Here is a 26,264-nt window from a genome sequence, read left to right as displayed (position 1 = left end):
GATACTAAATACGTACCACGGGCGAAGCCGGGGCGGACCACTAGTTATAAAATAATTGAAACCTGCGCATGCGCCTTAGAGCATTAAGACATGCGCACATCATACATAAGCAGTGCGAAATTTAAATTGGTATCGTTTCATTTATTAAATTAAATCAATAAATAAATCTATACTAGTCACGTCTGGTTCGAAAGATGAAACTGGCTTTAAGCCGCGAATAAAGAATAAGAATCACTATCATTATCTCTGACATCATTAATCTTGTTTTTTTTGTACTGCTCTTCAACATGAATAACATGGTTCGGTCATAGAATAAATCTCGTCGAGATACTGATTTTGTGTCTTTAAACATTTTGAACGGACATATCATAACATAAATAATTTAACAATTTCAATGATGGGCCTCTACGGACCTAACGGTAAAGAATACGATTTTGATGAAATTCGCCAATTTTGCTATGGATGAGGTGCTAAAGTGCACAGACATCCAAATATAAGTAATCTAAGACTTCAGACTTCAAGTAATGTTTATATATCTGTGCTAAAGTGTAACTTTTTTATACCTAAAATTAAAAAAAAAATATTAAAAAAAAAACTAAAGGGGACCTAACGAAAAAAATTGTGGGACCTTATAGGACCTAACGGAGACCTATCGATTAAGGTCATTTTTTACCCAAAATTCTATGGATGGGGTGCTAAAGTGCACTTTTTTTAAACCTAAAATTTAAAAAATTATTAAAAAAAAACCTAAAGGGGACCTAACGAAAAAATTGTGGGACCTTAAAGGACCTAACGGGGACCTAACGATCAAGGTCATTTTCGACCCAAAATTCCATAGATGGGGTGCTAAGTTTGCACTGGTATTTGTGTTTCATAATCATAAATTTGCATTTGAATCACAAGGTATAATATTGTGGTTAAATCATTTTTAAGAATATATACTATATTCTTCATCACATGCTTTTTGTCCACTTTTTGTCTATCTTTTAAACTACATTTTAAATACATAAAACTTGTGACAGGGAACTGGCAAAAATATCAAACTTCGAGAGAAAAAAATAAACATAAAAAAGACAAAAGTTTGCACCATCGAAATCTGTTAGTGTCAACCGTCAAGTGTCAAACTGTCAAGTTTCAACATTTTGCATTTTTGTAGCAATGTGTCAGATTGTATTCGATAAATTTTAGTTTCTAATATTATTTTTTTTAATCAAAATGTACAAAGGCTTTTCAAGAATATGGACTATTTATTGTACTGATAGACTTCAACCTTGTGTTACACCTTTCGTCACCAGTGTTTTAAATCCACGAAAAGGAAAACTTGGAAGTGTAGGTTATGTTTTCAAAAGAACCAAGAAACATGATAAGGGTAATCCATCAGCTTTGTTTGTTCCTGTACCAGTTAAACCAAATCCAGACGATATCAATATAGGCGAAGAATTTACAGGAAGATTAAAAAAACAAGACTTGTTAAAAATATTGAATAAATTTTATCAGAAAGCTGAAGTAAGAGTGTTGGCATCTGAGAATGGGTTGGATGACCAGTTATTACATCAGGCATTCTTGTCGTTTCGAAGACATTGTTTGGAACATGATTTGCCACCAGATTTACACATAACTATAAGTGATATATTAGTAGGTGAGGTTATTAACACATTGTTCTGTTCAAAATCTTTTGTTTGTGCTCCAAAATTACAAGAAAAAATAATGATTTATGTTATTTCTAGGTGCTGGACATGTAGATGATTTATTTCCATATTTTCTAAGACACGCTAGGTTAGCATTTCCTCATCTAGACTGTTTAGAAGATTTAAAGAAAATATCAGATTTAAGAACCCCAGCCAATTGGTAAATATAAACTTTTATAAATTCTATATCATATAAAATTTTTGTAATACTTATTATTATGAACTTTTATAACTGAAATTGTAATTAAATTAGGTATCCTCAAGCTCGGAATATGAATAGGAAGATAGTATTTCACGCAGGTCCTACGAACTCTGGAAAGACTTACCATGCCATGGAAAGATACCTCACTGCCAAATCCGGGGTTTATTGTGGACCACTCAAATTATTAGCTACAGAAATATATCACAAATCAAATAAAAGGGTATGTATTCAAATAATCATTAGTATACTAGCTTTCTGCCTGCGGCTTCGCCCACTTTATTTAAAACCTAATAAATTATATACTAAAACCTTCCTTGAAAACCACTCTATCTATTAAAAAAAACCGCATCGAAATCCGTTGCACTGTTTTAAAGATTTAAGCATACATAGGGACATAGAAAGCGACTTTGATTTATACCATGTATAGTTAGTGATATTCTTAAATTATCCTTTACTTTATTTGATGTACACATATTAAAATGTTTTCATAATTATTTTAGGGGACGCCATGTGACTTAATAACTGGTGAAGAGAGGCGACACGCGTCACAATATAGTACATTACTAGATAATGATGAAGAAAAAGTTACAGAAACTGATGAACAGCCATTTCTTCTCGATGAACCGGAACTCACTCCATCAAAACATGTTGCGTGTACAGTGGAAATGACATCATTGAATGACAGTTGTAAGTTATCCAAAATTGTATTTCATATTTTTTTAAGTATGTAAAAATATTGATGCATGCAATACAAACAGAAATAAAATGTCCATATGTATTATGTATACATACAGTGGTGGACGTTTAATTAGAAACATGTAGCAGGATGAAGTAGTCATAAAATTTATTTACTTTTGTGTAATGTTTGCAAAAACATATTTTCTAATAGAATTGGAACCTTTAAATGGATCCATCTTTGCAAAAACAATTATTTGCCTATGCTCACGAGGAGTGGTTTTTCATGGTCGAGCTTTTTTTGGCACTTAATCAGAAGTACCATGCTCTTTTAAATCAACTATAGCATTGAATATATTTTTATCGAACACTAAATGATTTGCAATTTTCCTGTAACTCTAGTTTTTGTCAAAATGTAAACTTAAAATTATTTTTCTTGTTGATGGGTCACAAATCTTACTTTTAACCAAATTTTTAGATAGAATGTTTAAAAAACGGTGCAAATATTTGTAGAAGAAAAAAATATTGGCGGCATTTCAACAGGTTTTTACTTTGGATCACTCGAAGCATGCTGTTTCTAATTTGTTGTCCAGACTGAAAATACTCGGAAATCAGATTTCACTTAGAGTTGTTTAATTTTATTAATTTAAGCTAATGTTTGATTAAAATTAAGCAATTTATTATAAAACTAGATAAACGCGTGTTCTATTACATACGAAATAATACTTAATCTCTAATAAGTTAATACGTAAATGTTAAATGAATTTGATGACTACTTCATTGTGTAACATGTTTCTAATTAAACGTCCACCACAGTATATCCAAACAGCGCCTATAAGTCCTCTATGTTTTGACTGATGATGATTATAGGTGTGTTGTCAGCTGACAGATGACAATGCAGTAATGTATATATTTCTTTTGTTTATTTTTTCAGATGAAGTAGCAATCATAGATGAAATCCAAATGATTGGTGACAGAGGCAGAGGGTGGGCGTGGACGAGAGCTGTGTTAGGTAATTAATAATTATTTTTTTTATTGTTTTAAAGAAACTCCCACCAAGAAATGCTCATCATTTTTAGGGTTCCATACCCAAAGGTGAAATTTTCGCAAATGATGTATTTCCGTTGGCGCTATTAAACAACAAATACTAAAAATTAAAAATATTAAGGGGGTCCCCTTAGTACGGAACCGTTCGTGCGCGAGTCTGACTCGCACTTGGCCGGTTTGGATTTATTATTAAAAGACAAGACGTGTTAATAAAGCTGATGTGGTCTGAAGTCATTACATACTTATATGGTATATTTTTGTATAGGTTTACAAGCTGATGAAATTCATTTGTGTGGAGAGGCTGGTGCCATAAATTTAGTGGAAGAAATTTGCAATACTACTGGAGAAGAAATGGAGGTATAAATCATAACATTTTATAATGTTTAATAACATATTTTTATTCCATTTGTACCTGTACTTTTTTTTTATAAACAATTTACTTGTAAATAAATTGCAACAAACGGAATGCAATGATTAAAGTAATACATATTATACAACTTTATTTATTTATTTATTTTTTGCACCCACAGAAGAAATAGAGATGTATAAAGATCATAGAATAATATGTAGAAACAGTGGGCTTATTGCTAGATAGTATCTCTTCCAGGCACCTTTCTATGATTTTTAAAATAAATGCAATACATTTTTCTTTTGTTCCATCTCAAAACTATGTAAATTCCGACTATATTTTTACGTTATTTCAGATTCGTACATACAAAAGGTTGACGGAATTGAAAGTAGAGGATTCAGCGCTTGGCTCGTTGGATAATGTGAAACCCGGTGATTGTATCGTGTGTTTCAATAAGAACGACATTTACAGTGTAAGTCGTGCGATAGAACAGAGGTCAGTCCCCTGTTGAGGCAGGTATCTATAAGGTCATACAATTTATTGTATTAGTTATTGAAATTGTTATATTGAAAGAAAAAAAAATAGTCTACAATATTCAGAACATATTCAGAAAGGAGAGTTATAAAACCTTTAAAAACAGTAAAAAGAGTGTGTGTACTTATGTACACGCGTTAGAAGTTATACTTCTTTGGCGTATGGAAAAAAATATTAGAACAACTTGAACATAGTTATCAATTTTCATACCACCTAGAACTAACTTCATGCTGTTAAATTTAGGTGTCGGTGTGCGCGCGCATCGTAAAAATTCACTCTCATCATTTTTCTCCATCGCCCCAAAAGAAGTATAACTTCAATAAATAATCTCTCTGGTGTCTATAATTTATCAAAATTTGTTCATTTGTCGTGAAGTCAGAATTATTTCTAGAGAATATTATTAGAATCATGAGTCTTCACACCCATAAATTATAAGATCTATATTGTTTCATACATTTAGTTGTTTAACTATTAGATATTTTAAGATTTAATACCTCCGATTATATTTTAGGGGACATGAAGTGGCGGTTATATACGGCAGTTTACCGCCAGGAACAAAATTGGCACAAGCAAATAAATTCAATGATCCTGACAGTTCATGTAAGGTTATGGTCGCTACGGATGCTATCGGCCTTGGTATCAATTTGTAAGTTTTTCTATTGTTATTGGAATTAGTTACGTTCTGAATTATGTATAAACTAGCTTTCCGCCTGCGGCTTCGCCCGCGTTTTCAAAGAAAAACCCGCATAGATCCCGTTGCCGTGGGATTTCCTGGATAAAACCTAGCCTATGTTGCTCAGTGAACATGCAGCTTTCTAATGGTGAAATTTTTGAAATTGGTCCAGTAGTTTATGCGTGAAAACCATACATACATACATAATTACAAACGTTTCCTCTTTATAATATTAAGATTAGTTTGACAGATTTTTTGTAATTTTTGACATTTTTTGTTTAATTTTTTAGGAGTATAAGAAGGATAATATTTTATTCTCTAATAAAGCCAGTTGTAAATGAGGATGGTGAGAAGGAAATGGATGTAATCAGTATATCACAAGCTTTGCAAATAGCAGGTATGTATTTTTTTACTCCTTACATTGTTTTTTCTATGTATTGATTTTCGTATGAGAGTAATGCAATTTAAAATTAGGTTTTACTCTTTGAATGATTTGTAGATATTTCAGTTCCAGAAGTTGAATTCTATTTGTTAATATAATTTTTTTTTGTTCAGAATGTCAAAATTTAATTAATACTTTAAGTTTTTTACATATTTAATAGATGGAATTTTAAATGAAAATTATGCACAAGGTGCCAACTGTGTATCAAAATGTATTTGTATGTTTTAAATGTTTTGATTGTGGGTCTGGTATTTCTTTTTATTTAGGCAATTGGCAGAAGTTATTAAAATTTTCACTGAATACATTTAATTACAATTTATAATCTGTGGAATTATATTGGTAGATGATTTAAAAATGTCAACCAAAATGTTCTCCATTCAGGTCGAGCAGGTAGATACGGTAGTGCCTGGGAGACGGGTTATGTGACAACATTCAAAGCGGAAGACTTGCCAACACTAAAGACGCTATTGTCCAAACCGCCCGACCCAGTAATGCAAGCTGGCTTGCATCCAACCTCTGAACAGATGGAGTTGTACGCTTATCATTTGCCACATGCAAGTCTTAGTAGCTTAATGGTATGTACTTAGTTTTTATCTACACTAATATTATATAGTGAAAAAAATTGCCAACTAAAAACGCTATTGTCCAAACCGCCCGACCCAGTTATGCAAGCTGGCTTGCATCCAACCTCTGAACAGATGGAGTTGTACGCTTATCATTTACCACATGCAAGTCTTAGTAGCTTAATGGTATGTAGATTGTAGATATGATTAAAAAGAATTTAGATGCTTTAATGAGTTTAAATGAGGATCAAAGGCGTTGATGTTAAGAAAACTAAAATCGAATTTATTTGTGATTATGACAATCACAAATAAATTCGATTAATAATAAGACACACTGCCTTATAGACGCGTAGGAAGAGTCTTGCTTCAGAAAATTGACTGTGATAAAATGTGTTTTAAAATAAATTGTTTTGTTAGCGTGTTCATATCATAGAGATCTAAATAACAAGGCACTAGAATTGCAATAATGTCATAATTAGAATGAAACCACTGTCGTCAAAACCAACACATTTAAACAGATAGCTAAACAGTAAACACAAGTGAACTATGCTTTTTATTGGACAGCTTCATTTTAGTGACAGTGAAGTCCCATGTCCCCTAGTGGGGTAAGGGGCAGATGCACTAGACATTTGTTTCACTGATCGATTTTCTTTAGGGACAAGTAGGTGATCAGCCTTCTGTGTCCTACCAGACCGAGACATTTTTTTTTCTTCTTCTCCACCGGGAATCGAACCCAGGACCTCTCGGTGCTACGCTCACGCGAAAACCACTGTACCAAGGAGGCGGTCTCATTTTAGTGAAAACTAACTTAAATAATAAATTCAGCATTATACTTTTTTATTCATTAATCTTGCTCGTTCCTAGGACATATTCGTACACCTGTGCACGGTGGACGACTCGCTATACTTCATGTGCAACACGGAGGCGTTCAAGTTCCTAGCGGAGATGATACAGCACGTGCCGCTGCCGTTGCGTGCGAGATACGTGTTCTGTTGCGCGCCGATCAATAACAAACTGCCGTTCGTGTGCGCTACTTTCCTTAAGGTAAAATATTTTTCTGAGCTTTTTTTTCTTTAGGGTAATAAAGTGAAAAAATAATAATTTTTTCTCTGCAGAGTAATGTATTTTTGGCCTTTTTTGTATTTACATAAAAAACAAAAGGAATTGGAAGTTTTTAATGTGCTACTTTCTAAAGTAAAGGTTTTTGAAGTGAATCTTTTTAAGGCACGTCGAGAGTAAAATTTCTAGGTCGCGCCATAGCAATACCGTCATGTCATGGAGTAAGGCGACGATTTTGGTAATCTTTGAATCTTGCCAAAGAAGTTTCACTTCTGACGCATGTACTCTGCATACATGCTCTTTTCTTAAGTATCATGAATTTTTATAATCAAATAATTTGACAGATGGTGCGGCAATACAGTCGCAACGAGCCGTTAACCAAAAACTGGTTGAGCAACGTAGTGGACTGGCCGCTACCAGCACCAAAGACGATCATGGATCTAGTGCATCTGGAAGCTGTTTTTGATGTTCTCGAGTTGTATTTGTGGCTTAGGTAAGGATATAAAAACTTAAAAGAGATCAAATAGAATAATTGCCGGTTAAGAGGAGGCTCCCTAACATAATTTCTGGCACTGAAAGACCGGTTAGACCGCTACGGTTCTAGACGCTAACACAGCCGTAACAAAGATGAATATCGCGTGCGCTCTTGATTTTGTACATGGAAAGAAAAGGGAAATAATAATGGTTCCGACAAATAAATAAATCTCCAGCTATCTCTGTCCGACTTTTATTCTAATTTACCAGCGTTATAATAATATACCGACAAAAAAATTCAAAGCATACCGAATAAAATACCTAAATTTTGCTGACACCTATGAACACAATCAAATTACATTTCTACTTAAAAATATATTAAACTTCGAATAACAAAACTAAACTTCTGAATAAAATACTGAACCTCCGACGAGATTACTGGGTTACTGACAACAGAGGTCATGTCAAAATAATCATTCTTTTACGAATTTTATGAGTTATTTAATTTTCTAGTGTTGGTTACCAAATATATTTTTTAACTCTCAACATTGATGAAAATACCGATACTGGTCGGACCGCGCGAACGGCCGGCGTTTGGGTCGCGTTCGGGTGTTTTCGCGTACGTTCGGCGTGACGTCGGAAGTTTCGAGCGCAGTGCGCTTGCAACTACAGCTCGCCGCGTGTTTCGTTTGTTTGTTTACATAAATAATTATAATATTTGTATTTGTAGTTGAAACTAAGGACACTGAAGTATGGATGAGGTACCTGTGTACCGTTCTGACTCTGATGAGGAAGAAGTGGGAGCTGAACCGTCAGTACCGGCGAAGAAGAGCCGTCATATTAAAAGTTGGGTGTTAATCAAACGGTGCAGTGAACAAGAAGCAGAAGAATTTGTGAATGATGAAAAGACTTGGTCAAGAAATTATACGCGGGATAGTGAAGAAGGCCAAAAACGGTTCTATCGTTGTAATAAAGTAAAATCCAAAGGGCCACAGTGTGATTGTGCCTTGTATTTATTGTTTGTGAACGATTGCGAAGATGTTCTTATTTCTAAGACTACTTCAGAGCACAACCATGACCAGATTGGTACGCGAAGTGATTACGGAATTTCGGAAAATGTTAAAAGAGAAATAAATAAGCTGTTTGATTTACGTCTAAAGCCAAAAGCTATATTAGAGGCTCTGAACAAGATTGAAGGGATAAAGGTCCCTTCTAAAAGGCAACTTAATAACTACTTATATGACAGAAGGCGCGAAAAGTATGGAAGAGCTACAATTTACTTAGGTGAACTTGAAAAGTGGATTTTCGATCGAACAACTATTCCCGATGATGAAAATGAAGTTTTTGTGTTTAGCTATTACGTGCTAGAAGATAAAGTACCAACTTTTCGTCTTGCATTGTCAACAAAAAAATTACTCAACATTGTTTGTTCCACTGACGTACTTCACATAGACGCCACCTACAAACTCATATGGCAAGGGTTCCCTGTTTTAGTTCTTGGTACCACTGACAAGAACCGCAAGTTTCATCCGCTTTGCCTTGGTATCTCCACAAATGAACGTCAAGAAGATTTCCAAATGATTTTTGGTGGCCTCAAAGAAAAGGCACTAAGTTTATTTGATCACATATTGGAACCTAGAGTTTTAGTTTGTGACGCTGCTCAGGCTATAATAAATGCTTTCATAGAAGTTTTTGGTAATGCACCTGTTGTTCGTATGTGCTGGGCTCACGCGAAGAAAAATATGCAACAGAAAGTTCAGAAAACCGTCCACAAAACAAAACAGAAAGAAATCATACAGGACATAGACACGCTACATAATGCTACATCATATGAAGTATTTAATGCTGCGTCACAAGCATTTGTTGAGAAATGGCAGACTCAAACCGAGTTTGTTAACTACTTCCAAGAAGAATGGTTGAAAAAGCATCCGAATTGGTTTTTAGGTGCAGCGCCGTGTTCACCTGTCACAAATAATGCGTTAGAAGCTTTTAATCGGAATATTAAAGACCACAACACCTTACGTGAACGTTTTCCGCTTTCACATTTCTTGGCCATTGCGACTGAGATGGTTGGTCAATGGTCTATACAAAGCTGCAAAGAATCTTTACCTGAAGAACCTACTATTGAGCTAAAGGATTGGACTGATGGTTATTGCTGGGCAAAAAAAGATTTAAAGATAAAGATTTTATCATCCAACACAGCATACACAGAATACTTGATCCCAAGTAGCCAAGTAGGAGACGTAAATTACGGCGAACAGTGGTTAAACTTCGATGATTACAAGAGGAAACATTTTGCTTTCTGGAAAGTCAAGGTCCCAAAAAATGGAACTGAAAATGTAAATTGGAAAAAAGGATCCTGCACTTGCCCGCAGTTTTATAAAAAATACATTTGTAAACACCTTCTTGGGCTCGCTATCAGATTGAAACTCGCGACTCCGCCTTTGGAAGCGAAAGCATTACCTATAGGACAAAAAAGAAAACGGGGTCGTCCTACTAAATCCAGACCTGCTCTTATAATTCAATGAATTCTTATAACGCGAAATATTATTAAGATTAGGTACTACTTACCTACCTCTTTATTTTAGGTCATAAGAAGAAATGATGACATTTTCTACTACTGATTAAAGAATATTTTAGATATAATAAACTGAATTTTATTTTATTCTTTGCTCCCTGTACCTGTAGTAACTAGAATTCATGATTATAGTAAGTACATTTTTGTATTTTTAATAACTTTCTGGACAAGCGCCAACAATAGAAATTTAAGTATAACATTGTAGTAAAAATAGCACAGAGTTTATGAAAAATTAAATGTAATTGATGAATTTCTAGTTGGCAAGTAAAGGTAATAATTACAAAGCATTGTTATCAGTAGAACATAATTTTATATGGTAAAAAAGTATTACAGCAATTAACAGTCATAAGATTTTTTCTAAGATTTAAGTATATCATTCGGTCGTTTCGTCATTTTTAGTCGGACAGAAGTAGTCGGAGATTTAGTATTTCGGGCAGTAAATATTATATTTTTAGTAAGGACATTTTTAAATTTATTATCGGAGCTTTTATTACTACCCGAAAGAAAAAGACCCAATAAATCATATACTAAAGTTCCATTTTGATTGTATGTGTGACTGTTTCAGAATATTAATGCAAATTCACATAAAATTTAGGGAGCCTCCCCTTAATAGACATTCGAATCTATCATTTCGCTATTGAATTCATTAAAAATAAACGTGAATTATTTGATATGATTATGTTTTGTAAAATTATATTTTTTTTTCTTTAAGACGCAGACAGACATTATGGGTATAAATAATTAATTATCAGTCAAAAAATGGGACCTACCTTTCAGCTTAGTTAGTAAATAATAATCACGTGTTTTTTTTATATTGTCCAATTAACAAAGATTTAGATATCCCAGTGTTTTTAGTGTTTTAAATTTAAATACATAATAATTTCGAAACGTTATGTTTAACGCAATATTCTCGGCACATAAACAGCTATAGATTCCCGGACATGTTCCCGGACGTGAAGCTCGTTCGCGAAATGGAGACGGAACTAGATGCCATCATACAGCAAGGGATCTTCCAAATTACCCGGTAAGAGTTTTATATAACACTTATATAATATGTTATTGAAAACATGTGCTTTTTATATAGCAGAACCTGGTGATGAGACTGGTTAAACTATTCCATCAAATATTCTGGAAATTTATATTTCGACAAATTGTAAAGGCGTTAGAAACAGGATATAATGTGTCCAAATGCTAATAAATAATAAATATGTGGAGGAAGGAAGGTGGAATTCCTCCATCGAAAAAGGGAGGATCCTCGACCAGTCTACTCGACTGGCCGGCCGTGAAGGCCCCAATGGATGATGTCGGAAAGTTGTATATAGCTCTGTAGCGAAACATTTCGCTTGCGCGATTCAGAGCGAGGTGTCGCTACAGGACTCCCCTCCGAGACCGGAGGTCGTAGTACGAATTGCCTTGCCAGTGCCAGGTATGTTCCAGTGAGTCGGAACAGGAAGCCGCTAGTTCACGGTGAGTCGGAACTGAGTGCGGTGATGCTGCGTGTAATGCTCCAGTGAGTCGGAGTGTGCAGTGAGGATGGCTGTGGAGCTGACCAAGCATGCGCGATCGCACAATATGGTAGTGGACAGGACTCCATTTGAAGCCGAGTGCGCTGGCTGGCGGGCGGTGATCGTAGGTGGGGAAGGGATAGGGCATGGACATCATGGATGGACAGAAGGAGTTGTGAACTGTTAGGGGTCACCACTGTGGAGGAAGGAAGGTGGAATTCCTCCATCGAAAAAGGGAGGATCCTCGACCAGTCAACTCGACTGGCCGGCCGTGAAGGCCCCGATGGATGATGTCGGAAAGTTGTATATAGCTCTGTAGCGAAACATTTCGCTTGCGCGATTCAGAGCGAGGTGTCGCTACAAAATAAATAAATATTATAGGACATTATTACACAAATCGACCTAGTCCCACAGTAAGCTCAATTAAGGCTTGTGTTGTGGGTACTAGGCGACGATAAATATAATATTTAATAAATACATGTATAGATAATAACACCCAGACCCAAGAACAAATAATTGAGTTCATCACACAAATATATTTTGCCCTGACCGTGGATCGAACCCGGGAACGTCGGCTCAGTAGGCAGTTACTTTACCACTGCGCCAACCGCGTCGTCGGCTAATAATATTAACCACTTCACCACAGCTCGTCGAAAATGAATGCATGAATATTTTTGTTTCACTTTATGTTGCACTTTATAAAATTACTTAAAATTGAATATAATGTGAATCTTTAGTCATATAATGTATAATAATTATTTTCCAACAGATTACTACGAAACTCGGATCAAGCGCTCAAAGACGGTTCAGAGTTGGAGGAAGTCGGTAGAGGCAAAAAGAAAATGTCTCACGGACACTCGAGAGGTGATGACTCGAAGGGAAAGCTGTCAGAAATGCTTGTAGCTAGGGTAAGATTATTATGATTATTTATTTATATTTAATAGTTTTATTTATCAGTATATTTATATTTAATAGTTTTATTTATGTTTACAATATACAATATCAATAAACATTACTTTATTTCTGTGTAGAAAGAGTCTGTAGGATTTATTTAGTGCCAAACTGTCTGTTTCCTTCAAACAAAGGTTAAAGGTCATGGTGCCATGTATGTTATCTTATATCCAGTTCAAAATAGGTCATTACTTGTATCGTAATAAATACTGTTATACACATATACATACATGTAAATGACGATATCTTAATACATAATTGTAATTTTAATTATGAGCCAGAATATCAAATCGATATATAAATTCAATTAGCCAGTAGTGCAAAGAGCACATACTGTGTCATTCAATTAGTTATTTGGTATAAGAAAGAGCTAAAAAAGGGATCACTTTACTTAAACTTCAAAATATTTTGAAGTGAAAGTTCTTAACCCATTGAGCCCCCAGCGGCCCGATCGGTCCACGACACAAATTTTCTATTGTGTCTGTGATTCCGGGGGCTGAGTTATTAAGGAGTTATTGAGGGTAAACATTCAAGATCGCGTCATGGCAATACCATCACGTCATGAAGGAAGGCGACGATTTTTGTACCTTTGAAATACCTACCTACCTAACCTATATGTTAACAGAATTTTTAATACCTTTTATTTTTATTACTTTTAAGTTTTTAGTCAATATCGTTTATTATTTCCAGGGCCTTATAACACCGCAGATGTTGAAAAAACTACAACAAGAATTAACGTCAGATAAACAAGACAGGAGTAGTCGAGGCAAACCTAACAGGAATAGACGGAAATGAAAATTATTTGTACCATAGTTGTGTGTCCGATCGTGCGAATGTCCAATAAAGTGTATGTGAATAGTTGTTATGCGTTTTATTTATTACTAGCTTCCGCCCACGACTTTGTACGTGCATCCCCGTTTTTTCCCGTTCCCGCAAGAATTTCGGGAAATCCTTTCTTAGCGGATGCCTACGTCCTAACATCTACCTGCATGCCAAATTTCAGCCCGATACGTCCAGTGGTTTGGGCTGTGCGTTGATAGATCACTATATCAGTCACCTTTGAGTTTTATATATATATATATATATATATATATATATATATAGATATCTCCACGGGCACTATGTTGATCAAACGTGCCATATAGTTAGTAATTATTTGATCCGTTTTCACTTGTTGATCCGGTTGGTATTTGTGGATCCATTGCCACACCACCGTCCGTATGTGGATCCGAACGGAGCCACAAGTGTCACCATCAGTAATAATAATAATTACGTGCTTTTTATACAAATCCACCTTTTTTGCGTTTTAGCTCTTGTTGATCCGATTCAAATGAGCCAATCAGAGCCCACCGAGCTCAGCCATTGGTCGCTTGCGGCCTTAGCCATTTGAAGGTTTAAAGAAATTTATTCCCGTTACAGAAACGTATGTTGCCGTTCGCCTTCCATAATTTCTTCGGATCTTCAGGAGGGCAAGATAGCTAGCTCGTCCATTAGGATAGTGGCGATTTGATGTTGAGATTTTAATATTAATTGTATTTATGTTTTTATGTAGCACTTTGCGGATGAACATACACGTATTATAAAAGTATAATTGTTTTAAATTCATTATTTTAGTGTCGTCGTCGATTTTATTTGTAGAAGTTAAAAAAGGATAGCTGTTAAAGATAGTTTTAATGATTTTATTTTGTAAAATTTGGAGTGGCGCTAATTTATTTTTGTAAGCACTCCCCCATACTTCTATTAAATACATTAGGTGCGGCTTTACTAAAGTGTTGTAGATGGTGTGGCGTAATTTATGAGGAATGCAAGAAGTAATATTACGCAGAGATCTAAGAAGTGCTGATAATTTATTTTTTAGGTGGTCGATGTGATAATTCCATTTCAGGGAGCTGCCGATTCGCAGATCTAGGTTATAATTTTGTTATGAGCTTTGAATTTAGATATATTTATTTTTAGTAGATTCCATTGAAACCATTTATTTAATTCATTTTGTGCTTGCGCTATCATGTCATGTATAGAGGGACCAAAATAAAACAGACAAGTGTCATCCGCATAAAGTGTTAGGTGACCTTTAGCTTTAAATCTTGTAAATTATTAATATAAATTAAAAAAAAAAGCAATGGGCCTAGAATCGAACCTTGTGGTATGCCATATGTAATTGGTAAGGGAATGCTATCGTGGTTATCTATTTTAACTATTTGTGATAGATTTTTTAAATATGATTTCTGCTTTACCATTAATGTTAATGGATGTTAATTTCTTCATTAAAAGTTCGTGAGAAACGGTATCGAAGGCCTTTTGTAGGTCAATAAACTCTCCCAAAACTATATTGTTTGCGTCAATGTTCTGTTTTATTTTAATAGTTAGGTCCATAGTCGCTGACAGAGTGTTACTTTTTGGCTTAAATCCGTATTGACGCACTGAAATAAAATTAAATGAGTCTAAATATTTTTCTAATCTCGTGTGTAAAATCTTCTCCAATATTTTTGACAATACTGGCAAACCGAAATTGGCTTATAGTTACCAGGTTAAAATTTTGAGCCACTCTTATAGATAGGAGTTACCTTCGCTATTTCTAAAGAGTCCGGAAAACGTCTTTGACTTATGGCTTGGTTAAAACAGTCGCTTAAGCTATGATTTAATTTTTCTTTGATGCATTTAATTGCTTTTGTAGTATTACCATCAAAACCTGTACTACAGTTTGAATTAAGGTTATTTATAATTATATATTTTTACTAGCTTCGGTAGGTCTGAACTTATTAGTGAGGTAATTTTTTTAAATTTCGTAGTTGTCTTGAGATTTCTTCTCCTCTGAGTTATAAGATGTCGATTCTGGGAAACCAGCAAAAATTACATTTTTTTCGCGGCTCTTTCTGTCCCGTAGTTCCTTGATTAAGTTTTAATTTATATGAAGTTGATTTTTAGACGTAAAACCCGATGGGTTGGCTGACTGATTTATTGATTGAAGATTTAATTCCAGTGATTTTATTTTACTCTCACCCTGGTTTATCTGGGATTCTAATTGAGAAATTAAGTAGCAGTAATTATCATACATGCTGAATGCTAATGACTAATTAATTTCATTGATTTGATTCGTATTTTGGCGAATTAAATTCAAGGATTGTTCGTTGGACGATTTAATTTCGGTAATTTGTGTTTTTACCTCTGAAATGTTTTCATGAATTTTGTTTACTATTTGTTCATTTGAGGATACATATTTTTCAAGTAATGTACTAATACGGCGGCTCAACTCCGACTGAATATCCTTCATATCATCACTACATCTGCAATCTTGTTCTAGCGGTTGTTTCCGTTTTCTGTAAGTAATTTGAGTATCAGTTGGCATAGAACTCGTAGAAAACGAACTTAGCTTCGATAGGTCGGGATGCGATCCACCAGCAGTACCCACTGCACCACTGCTGATTAAACGTGTTGGCGATCTGCGTACACTCATATTTACTCCGCAATGGATAATTTGTGCAGGAATATGAGTCGTCATTTGTTTGACCTAAATCTAGCATTTTAATTATTTTATCAGATTGATATCAGGATATCAGAATCAGGGCAAAGGCGAACGCTACACGTCAATAAATATTATGATAATTATCTTGATATTTACTGATGATTCAAGAGGTAGGTTGTTATTTGTAGGATGCATACTATGTACTTGAGAATTATCACCGTCACTGTATGACGAAAGGTTAGTCCTAATATCCATCTTTTTAGGGTTCCGTATTTTTAGTTTCACAACGTTTTCTATAAGTTTCAATTGAATTACGGTCGACTTCTTCAACTTCCATAAGACTCAGGAGATTTTTTTCTTGCCCTAATTTCATATCCCCATGTCAATATCATGCAAGTGCATATAAATGGAACAGATCAACATACGACTAATGATTTGGTATATAAAACAGAGTCAAAAAGTGTTTAAGCATTTCAAAATTTGAACCGTTATGAAGTCGAGTTTGTCTAGTCTAGGCGGATTTAGCAATGTATGGGAGGTTAACTATCTATAATATGTTTGTGTACGGAGCCAACAAATACTGTAGTGTTTACGAAAAATTAATCTACGTTACTTAATATACAGTTTCGTTGTGTCGGATCAAATAAAGCTGTAATTTTGATAATATAAATGAATGTGATCAACATACGACTTTGGATTTGGTATATAAAAGGGAGCCAACAAGTGTTTATGGGTTTCTGAATTTCGGCCGTTACGGAGTCGATTCAGTTCAAGATCTTAGCAATAAAAATGTTGAGTATAACAATTTCTCCATGAATACGTTTGGCAACGTCGCTCAAATATTTGCGCCGTTGCCACTCCGGGCAAGATCTATGCAACCGGAGTCGAGTAATATGGGGGAAAAGGTGGAGTCGGCAATGTACGGCAGTCGGGCTGGATCAACTTAGTGCCCAGGTTGGTATTTATATATATATATATATATATATATATATATATATATATATATATATAAATTATAATATCTACGCCACTTGAAGGGATGTGAAAATATTCATATATATATATATATATATATATATATATATATATATATATATATATATATATATATATATATATATATATATAGATTTTTTAAACATAAAGGATAAATTAATTTTGAAAATGTTTGAATTTCGTTATTTTTAGATGAAACTTTGAGCAGCGTCACACTTCTCGTGCGTCACACGCTCGAGATGATACGAACATGGGCGTAGCTAGTCATGGGCTCAAGGTGGGGCAACAATAAAAAATAATATGTACTTAACTAGCAACTGTATGTACCAAGTATGTACCCAAAGTCTTCAAGCGAAGGCATTTGTGAAGGCATTCGCGATGGCATTCGCGAAGGCACTCGCGAAGGCATCTGCGAAGGCATTCGCGAAGGCATTCGCGAATTATTCATATTCAAAACACCTTATTGTTCACCTACCACACCACGAAATAGATCCAAAAATCTTCAGCCGTTTGGTCGCTGGGCGTATGACACTTGTTAGTTGTTTGTCAGTCAATTTAGAGGTAAATAATACTCTAATAATTATAAAGGTCGCATTTTCTGTGTCGCCTGTCGACTTTCGAGAATCGAGTGTGAAATTTCTTACGGATATTAAGCTTAGTAGTTAGTAGGTACTTCAATTTTTAGATTTGGTTAGGTATCTACCTACCTTCCAGGTCAAAGCTAGAGTGGGGCAAGCGCCCCACCCTGCCCCACCGTGGCTACGCCCAAGGATACGAAACTTAAAAACTAAGTTTTTTTTTATCAACGTTAATTTTTTATAGCCATACGCTCAAAAGTACGTAGTGATGGCATACAAATGATACGATTTTATATGTCACTAGGTTTAAAAATCCGACATGATACGATCTAGTCAAAAAATTATATGAAACTAGGTACTTACATCTAGAACTCGCAAGTTACCAGAATCCAGTGGCATATAGGCAATTCAATTCAAATATTATGTACAATACGTGCGAAATAATTCATTGTAACTCGATCAATAATACAAACTAAATGATTTAAAAATAAAAGCTTAATTCTATCTGCGTGATAATATACTAATACTAGGTGCTTTTGGGCCCTATCAAACGCAAAGAAATATTAATTTTTAAAACAGTTTTAAGCTCGACCTTATTACAAGCATGACATAATTATAAAATCGCAAATCGTAAAAATGTATCTTTACCTACAACAGAACTAAACAAAATAAGAGTTCACTTCGCTCACTTATTTCATTCTCCTGAATCGAAGACCTGTCTGAATAAAATATTTAGGATAGATCTCGTTTTAATATGTACCTAAAATACAACTAGGCAAAAAACAGAAAAGAACAAAGGAATTTTAAACATCGGGTTACCGTTTATTTCATGTCTAGCAGTTACTTATGTTGTCAACTCTTTTGTCTTTTCACAACTGTAAAAAATCAATTTTCTTTAAAATGTTAACGGTAACAACTCCAGTTACTTCACGTATCTTTCGGTGCGGACAAGTGGACGATATCATATATACAAGTTTAATTAAATATTATGTAACTAGCCCAATAATTAGTATCTACTTAGTAAATAGTTTAATAGTGCCAACGTTATCATAATTGTTAAGAAATGACCCGTTGACACTGTCTTGTAATGCAGAAGTATTATCGCATGAAAGTCCGAGGGTAGTTAAACTAATTATTGATAGTATTAATTACTGCCTGATACGCGACAGTTCAAGATGAAGCAAATACAATTAGCATTTATTTATTTTATATTTTATTTACAAAACTTGTGGATTATAAATGGTATTTTATTTGAATAATTCATAAATTAATAAATGGGTGATGTGCAACGTTTAATTATATAATATTCTTAGCTTATAGGACATTTGATGTGGACGGTGAAGAAACGATATTGGCATTTGAAAATGAGAAAATTAAAATTCAGTGCAAATCAGATTTTCCCATGATTTATTGCGGCTTTGTGAATCCGCGGGGAGCAAGGTTTTCGTAAGTATTTCTTTTTACTTATTTTTGTTAAGTGATTTACAATCTAAATTTTTTGGCGGTAAAGTTATCGTTATAGACCGTTTTATTGGTAGTTCATTGTAGTTGGATATGAACATTAAAATCATAACCCCTTGTTGTTTCAAACGTTTTTTTTTAAATATTCTAATTGTATTATTATTATAAAAACTAGTACATAGTTATGTACTTAAGTGGTTTTAAAATGTTTGTATTGTTTGTAAATAATCTATCAATTTATCATACCCAGATTTACAGATCTAGGCGTACATGCAGGCAGATGCGTTCATGAGATCAAAGCAAAGAAAACAGACAGTGGTGAGTGGAAATGTCACATTGGGAGGAAAACTGAACGATTGGAAACTATAAAGAGGATTCAAGTAAGAGTTGTGAAGCAGTTAGCAGCAGTAAAGCCCAATATAACTACGAAGTATGGGAAGAGTATAACATTGTCTTGCGCGACTACGGGTGGTTTTATTCCTCTGAGCTATTGCCGATTTGAACCGCCGAATGGCAAATCCTTTAGCATAGATCCAACAGTTACTGAAGCAAAGTAAGTAATTTAACTCTTTATTATTCATACCTACTTTGATTTTGTTTGTTTTGTGTCATAATTTCATTTAGGTACCTAGTTATCAAATTAAAATAATAAAAAAAAAACCTTTAGTTAAGTAATGTCGTTTGTGTTTAATATCGTTCTTCTGCAAAATTTCGTCATGAGTTACAAGCATCGATTGATATAACAATTTACCAAGATTTTACAATGTGATAATTTTAATTTGCTTCTTTTCCAGTCCAATCCTAGGTAAATACTATTTCCCGTCCAATAGTAGTCTCGATAGAGGTGATTGCTGTGTAACGATTCGTAAAGTGAAAGCTGAAGATGTTGGCTTGTGGACGTGCGGCGCTGGTATGGACGACGGGAATGAACATACTGACATCATCAGAGTGGAAATTGAAGGTAAGGATCACCTAATGCTAAAATATTATGTATCTGTACGGTCTGCCCATTAATAAAAATAAACTGGAGGATTATTATTTAAAAGACGATTAGGGAATGGACGAGTCATCTGATACACGTGTGCAAAACTGCTAATCCACACGATCACGATGTTACTATCTGCAAAATGTGATCGGTTAATCTAGCATAGAAATTAAGAAGTCATCTGGCATCTTACCTATTTCGTTAATTTTGTTTGATGTAAAAGTAGACTTAACATTGCTATTTTTTTTTGAACCTGAACGGTCTAAAATTTTGGTTGCTTGGAAGAAATTGCTGTTAAGCAATAAAGCCGCCAATTGCTTAGTATAATATCCTGATTTTGTCAAACTTTGTGTGTGCAATAAAGAGTATATAAATATAAATAAATAAAATAAATTCTAGACTGTTCAGGTTATATAATCAAAATTTAGCTTATTTTTTATTTTTAACGTAAAATATTATTTTAATCAGGAATGTACGCAATGTCCACGGCTTCTGCCACGGGTGTGACTATAGGAGGAATCATAATAGCGGCCACGATGGGCTTGCTCGGATACATAGCGTGGAAGAAATGGCGGTTGCTAGGGGTTACGCAACAGGAACCAGAGGCAATGGAGATGGAGCATAGAGCTGAAACACCATCGCCAAGACCTTTCAGAGCTGTGCCTAGTGTTGTAGTACAATCTCCATCTACGCCTGGTTCGTCTCCTTTAATGTCGAGTACAAGGTCATAGGTACCTATTTACAGGTTATGTCAAATGTGTTTCAACTAAGAATAGGAATATTGCGCCTGAACGTACTTAAATAACGTTTTAAAAAATACGATTTACCTAGGTTACTTATAAATCCAACTTGCATATTTAACCGTTTATTTAATTTTGCGTAACCTTGAATTCATCAAATTTAAATTGTAACTCGACTGTAACAATAGTGTTTAAATTAGTATATTATTCATTAGTATACATTTACAATTATTACCTCAATATGGCAAATGGCAATATGGTGATCCTATTCATAGTTGAATTGCATAAGTAGTAGTTTCCTAATAATTCTCTACATAGTTTGATAAAAAATGAATTATTGTAATTGCGCCTTGTCTTACGATTTAGTTTTGTAAATATTTGATTTGAAATGCTTAGATAATAGAGTAGATGTCACCGTTAATTGTAAGCAATAGTTGACTAATGTGTTATATGTATTTTTAAGTACCTACCTACCATTAAAATAGTTATAATATATGTTCTTGACTTTTGTTAACAGGTTAACAATAATAGATTATTGATATTGAGATCTTGCACATGTTTATATTATGTTGTCTTGGGGTTTACTTGAATACTGTTATCAAACAAATAATTATTCCTGACTCAAAAATTCTTATTACAATTCTAAAATATTATTTTATTTCTGTATCACAAACTATTTCTTGTCTGTTTTTTGCTACTTCTCACTTTAATTGTAAACCTATAAACATTATTTTTTTCATGTCTCTCTTTCTTTTACTCTTGCTTATTAGGTATTATTGATAAAAAATCTAAATGTTCGGTCTCGATCGAACTCTTAACTAAATTATGATTATTATGATTGTAAATTATTCATGTGTATTATAATGGGGTTTCTTTAGAGAACTGCCGCACGTATTATAGGTTTTTTGTGGGAGGGGGAGGGGGAGGAGGAAGGGGGAACCCTCCCACCAAAAGGGTAAAGTTAGGAAACCAATAGTTTTGGAGAAAAATCAATTTTCCTATTCTAACCTCAAAATGTATGGAATTGGTGTAAAATCATTTTAACTAAGCATTAGACGATAGTAACAAAAATTTACGATACATAAATAAAATACAAACAAGTTTGAAAACCTACGTAGTTTTTTTTTTATTTGAGTGGGAATCGCCCTAAAGTTGCTTCTGGCACTCGCCGGCCGCTGTGGCGGCACGCTCGCTTCGCTCGCTCGGCTCGTGCGGCAGTTCAAAAGTTAACCTAACACGCTCGTCGCTTCGCTCCTCGCTACCTATTTGGATATTTAAAATAAATGTTTAATAGTTTCCTACCTACGTAGATTTTTTTTTGTTTGAGTAGGAATCGCCCTAAAGTCGCTTTTGGCACTCGCCGGCCGCAGGTACACTGAAATGGAACGTCTTGGTCCGCTTTTTTTGCACAACAAAACGGATAAATGTACTTTTTTTGCACAAAAATTATTAACTTTAAAAATTAATAACTAAAAAACTACAAGTTTCCTAACGATAATATTTTGGAATTACAATCTTACATTACCTAGCTAACTAAAAATATAAATATTTAAAACAAATTCGTGCGGCAGTTAACTAAAGCCAACCCAACTTGTTAACTCGCAATATATAAAATAATTATTTATAATAGTGTATTTATTTATTGAATTCTTAATTTTATGTTATGTATATCCCATTATTTATTGGCAAAAAATCATTGAAACTCAAAACTCGAACATTTATTATTTAATTGACTTTTATAAAAGCGTTTTTGAATCGTCATAGCATTTTTTAACTAGTTACCTTACTTATCATTTTTGTTGATGTCGAAGTAAGAATATATGCATCTTCATCTATCTAAATTTTTTAAATGAAAAATCTAGATATTAGGCTTTGTAGCCTAGGCTTTGTAGTCCTTGTGGACGTAGTAGTGTAAACGACGACGTAGTGTAAAAATAAAACTCATTGAACTTATACACATATTTAAAAAAAAATTTAATCCTTAAAATCTCAATGAATTAATCATATTATACTACATACATGTATCACATTTATTTAATTCATATAGTATTCTAAGACTAATTTTAGTGGACTCTAAAACCACTATACACTGAGATAAAACTTAATTCGATTTTTAACATCACATATACATAACATAATTATTATTTACAGCTTATAGACAAGATAAATTAAGATTATGACTTGTATTATTTATCTAAATGATTTTTCGCTTGACTTAAAAGTAGAAATATTTTCAACTATTGTAGCTTGTTGATGTTATGTTTATACAAATATGCAAGAATCACAAGAAGATATAAAATCACAGGGAAAAATAAAATATAAGTACATCCACTTTATCTGCAATATTTTTTTTGATAAAAGTTTGTTTCATCAAAGATTATAAAATACAAAATTGAAAGAGGTTAAATTTTGAGTTATAAACGGTATCCTGACATGAAAGTGAGTCCTATGATGAACAGCTTAGTATAGGACATTTTCCGAACACAATTATTAACATCTTACTTTTCAATTTATTTAATTATAGGATCATCTATGCTCTACAGTCTACCACATACACATTTTACTAGTTCAGAAAACCTACAAAAACCTATGACCTAATAACTAGGATGGTTTAGCATGATAGCCAACCTTTCCATATTTACTGCATACACAGAATGACAAGCTATTACGTTCTTGTGGACCAATAGAGTGTTGTAAAACTCATCTATTGTTAATTTTTCGTCATTCGCTTCTGTGTCTGTGGAGCTGAAATGAAAAATGAAATAATTATTTTAATTGTGTGTAGCTAGTACAGTCTGTCATGGACAAATTCTACCATACCCGTGGCACCGTCGTTGATGCGGCTTGACGGAACACAGTGGGGTTTTGGTCGGTAGGAATCCGACATAACCCAAGGCCCCTTCCCCGGAGGCCGTGGGTATCTATGTAAGATTTCCCCACTTAAAAATAATGTACCTAGTTCTACCTAGTATCTAGTTCTTAATTCCAAGAAATAGGAAATTGTTGAAATTTAGTATAAAGATTTCCTTTTTATTTGTACATATTTTATAAATTACGAAATTGTATTGAATTAGTATTGATAATATTACACAATACATTCTAATAATTAAAATCTTCTACATTCAAAACAAATGATGACAAGTAAAATTACTACAAATAATAAAATTTATCAACCACAAATCATATATCATAACAAAACATACCTGCAAGCAATTTCAAAAGCCGCCGAGTGTTCAACTTCATCAATCGTAGGTGGGCACCTTGGTCCCAAAGCATCCACACCATCATCCACAATCACTCTGCCTTCATGCTGAGGGTCATACAACTTGTTGGTACCCCTCAACCACATGTTGGGCATATCTCCACCAACATCATACATAAAGTGCCTATTTCTCAACTTGTAACCCTTTCGTTGAGATACCACTGCACTTATGACGTTTTTAAGGAAGTTCTGTACTGCGGTTACTATGAGATCTGCTGCTTCATCGTCAGCACCTTCAAGACCTAGTTCCCAGGCTGCAAGCATGAATCGTCCCACTACTAGAGCGTGGTCTGGTAGGAATATCTCCTGGAAAAATATTTAATACAATAAATAAATATAAATAAAGCAATAAGTAAGATAATATGTAGTGATGCAACGAATACGAATACGAATATTCGTATTCGCCGAATAGTAGACATTTACCGAATATTCGTATTCGGCGAATATAATATACGAATTTTTAAAAAGGAATATTTTTTTACGCAACTCTATTTACTACAAATTTAAAAATCGCGCGAAAAAATATGACGTGTTCAGAGACTGCTGATCCACTGGCCTTTTGGCGAGAAGATGTCCATTTTCCAAGTCAGAAAAAACTCGCCCAACAATATTTTTCACTGAAGCCATGTACAGTCGCTTCGGAAAGACTTTTTTCAACGCCTGGAAACATCCAGACTGAAAAAAAATTCGCCTAAAACCAGAAAATCTACGAATTTTGTGTTTTTTAAATAAAAATTTGCCTATTGTAAATTTTAATTATTAGAAGAGTAAACATTCATTAAATAAATAAGTCTTTTATTACCAAGGCTAGATATTCGTATTCGTATTCGCCGAATAGTAGGTTTGATATTCGTATTCGTAAAAGTAGTATTTGTTGCATCACTAATAATATGTTTACAGGCAATGCTTAAAGTATGGGAGCAAGAACCTATCATTCAAAATTGAAAATTATTTCTCATCTCATTGCACTATCAATTGAATATATTGAACCAGTAAATATTGTGTATTACATTTGTTGTTTTTAATTTTTATGTCTAAATTTATGGAGAAAATGTCTCACCTGAGCTGCGTACTTCACGCCATCGCTTCCCGCGCCCGGAGGGGAATTTGGTGGAAGATATTCCAATAAGTCAGCTGGTTCAAAGTTTGACTTTTCGGAGGTTCTCGACGTTCTCTTATGCCGTCTACTATTCCTATTATGTGAGATAGCCTTCTCTTGAGCAATGGTTATCGATGTTTCAGCTAGACCCTCGACTTTATTAAGTAGAGCCAGCAAGAAATCATTATGGAAATGTATTTGTTCTGATGTTAACATAGCACGAGCCTCCATATCGAACTCTTCCTTTGTAAGTTTCATTCGAAACCATTGTTTCATGTGGTTGTAATATTTTGTTGATTTATCCCCTAGAGTTTCGTTTAGTTTCCGTCGAGCAACTGTTAGAGTATCTGAGGTCATTTTGTGCAACTTGTAAGTGTTTTATTCAGTAAGCTTTTTACTAACTTTCTCGCATAAGCATTTTTTATTTGCTCAATTTTGTTTTTATTTATTCCACATTCATTTAACAACACAACACCGCGATATCGATTTAACATTAACTTGACATTGACATTTGACGTTTAACTATCATGGATTTTTTTTTCCAATTATGGCAATGAGCGAAGTCTTTTTGCCGTGACAAGTTGGTGTCAAGTTAAAAATGTAATCTTCAGATTTTTTTTTACTGTAGCTGTACTGTAGATGGACAAGCGTTTTACCTAAGAGCAATAATTACCGTATCTATACGGAAGCGCTTGTCCATCTCGCCTGATGTAAAGCTAATCTAATGTGGTCTAAGATGGTACCTACGCGCCTCTTTAGTTTAGTGCAGCAGAGTGGTGAAAAACTTTATTTCCTTTCATTAAATACTAGCATTCGCCCCGCGTTCGAATTGTAAATTAATTAACCATTATAATTTATAAGAGCCATGCTCGAATCCACCTGACGACACATGAAAAAAGTACATTAAAATCGTTAGGAGGAGGAGGAGGAGGAATCGTTG

At 34.1% G+C, this 26,264-nt stretch overlaps 3 protein-coding genes across 3 annotated transcripts; 2 read left to right on the top strand and 1 right to left on the bottom strand.

Moving 5' to 3' along the window:
• Window positions 1-1,145: 1,145 nt before the first annotated feature.
• LOC123691673 (ATP-dependent RNA helicase SUV3 homolog, mitochondrial) lies at window positions 1,146-13,601 on the top strand. The gene is made up of 15 exons (XM_045636185.1): window positions 1,146-1,639; window positions 1,728-1,848; window positions 1,942-2,110; window positions 2,391-2,577; window positions 3,500-3,577; window positions 3,878-3,969; window positions 4,317-4,456; window positions 5,007-5,141; window positions 5,459-5,565; window positions 5,992-6,185; window positions 7,038-7,217; window positions 7,577-7,725; window positions 11,210-11,308; window positions 12,559-12,697; window positions 13,431-13,601. Exons 1-15 carry the CDS (start codon window positions 1,216-1,218, stop codon window positions 13,533-13,535), a joined length of 2,319 nt encoding a protein of 772 aa, XP_045492141.1. The 5' UTR covers window positions 1,146-1,215; the 3' UTR covers window positions 13,536-13,601.
• A 4,963-nt stretch (window positions 13,602-18,564) lies between these two features.
• Window positions 18,565-21,458, top strand: LOC123691674. Its single transcript, XM_045636186.1, has 5 exons — window positions 18,565-19,019; window positions 19,091-19,223; window positions 19,489-19,791; window positions 20,033-20,199; window positions 20,692-21,458. The coding sequence occupies exons 1-5, from the start codon at window positions 18,953-18,955 to the stop codon at window positions 20,952-20,954; spliced, it is 933 nt and encodes a 310-aa protein (XP_045492142.1). The 5' UTR covers window positions 18,565-18,952; the 3' UTR covers window positions 20,955-21,458.
• Window positions 21,459-23,052: 1,594 nt separating this feature from the next.
• Window positions 23,053-26,244, bottom strand: LOC123691670 (transcriptional adapter 1-like). The gene is made up of 3 exons (XM_045636180.1): window positions 25,286-26,244; window positions 24,167-24,531; window positions 23,053-23,708 (listed from the first exon to the last, which is right to left on the bottom strand). The coding sequence occupies exons 1-3, from the start codon at window positions 25,679-25,681 to the stop codon at window positions 23,558-23,560; spliced, it is 912 nt and encodes a 303-aa protein (XP_045492136.1). The 5' UTR covers window positions 25,682-26,244; the 3' UTR covers window positions 23,053-23,557.
• Window positions 26,245-26,264: the final 20 nt, after the last annotated feature.

This window comes from Colias croceus, chromosome 5, assembly GCF_905220415.1.
Source record: "Colias croceus chromosome 5, ilColCroc2.1".
Classification (NCBI taxonomy): domain Eukaryota; kingdom Metazoa; phylum Arthropoda; class Insecta; order Lepidoptera; family Pieridae; genus Colias; species Colias croceus.
The sequence above is the reverse complement of the archived record's forward strand: the minus strand, read 5'-3'. Positions and strand labels throughout refer to the sequence as shown.

Coding starts and splice junctions, on each gene's coding strand:
- LOC123691673 (XM_045636185.1), top strand. CDS start 1,216: ATGTACAAAGGCTTTTCAAGAATATGGACTATTTATTGTACTGATAGA. Junction 5,142..5,458: donor ATCGGCCTTGGTATCAATTT/GTAAGTTTTTCT, acceptor TTAATTTTTTAG/GAGTATAAGAAGGATAATAT. Junction 7,726..11,209: donor GAGTTGTATTTGTGGCTTAG/GTAAGGATATAA, acceptor GCACATAAACAG/CTATAGATTCCCGGACATGT.
- LOC123691674 (XM_045636186.1), top strand. CDS start 18,953: ATGAAGCAAATACAATTAGCATTTATTTATTTTATATTTTATTTACAA. Junction 19,020..19,090: donor AAACTTGTGGATTATAAATG/GTATTTTATTTG, acceptor TAATATTCTTAG/CTTATAGGACATTTGATGTG. Junction 20,200..20,691: donor CATCAGAGTGGAAATTGAAG/GTAAGGATCACC, acceptor TATTTTAATCAG/GAATGTACGCAATGTCCACG.
- LOC123691670 (XM_045636180.1), bottom strand. CDS start 25,681: ATGACCTCAGATACTCTAACAGTTGCTCGACGGAAACTAAACGAAACT. Junction 24,532..25,285: donor GCGTGAAGTACGCAGCTCAG/GTGAGACATTTT, acceptor ATATTTTTCCAG/GAGATATTCCTACCAGACCA. Junction 23,709..24,166: donor GCTTTTGAAATTGCTTGCAG/GTATGTTTTGTT, acceptor TTTTCATTTCAG/CTCCACAGACACAGAAGCGA.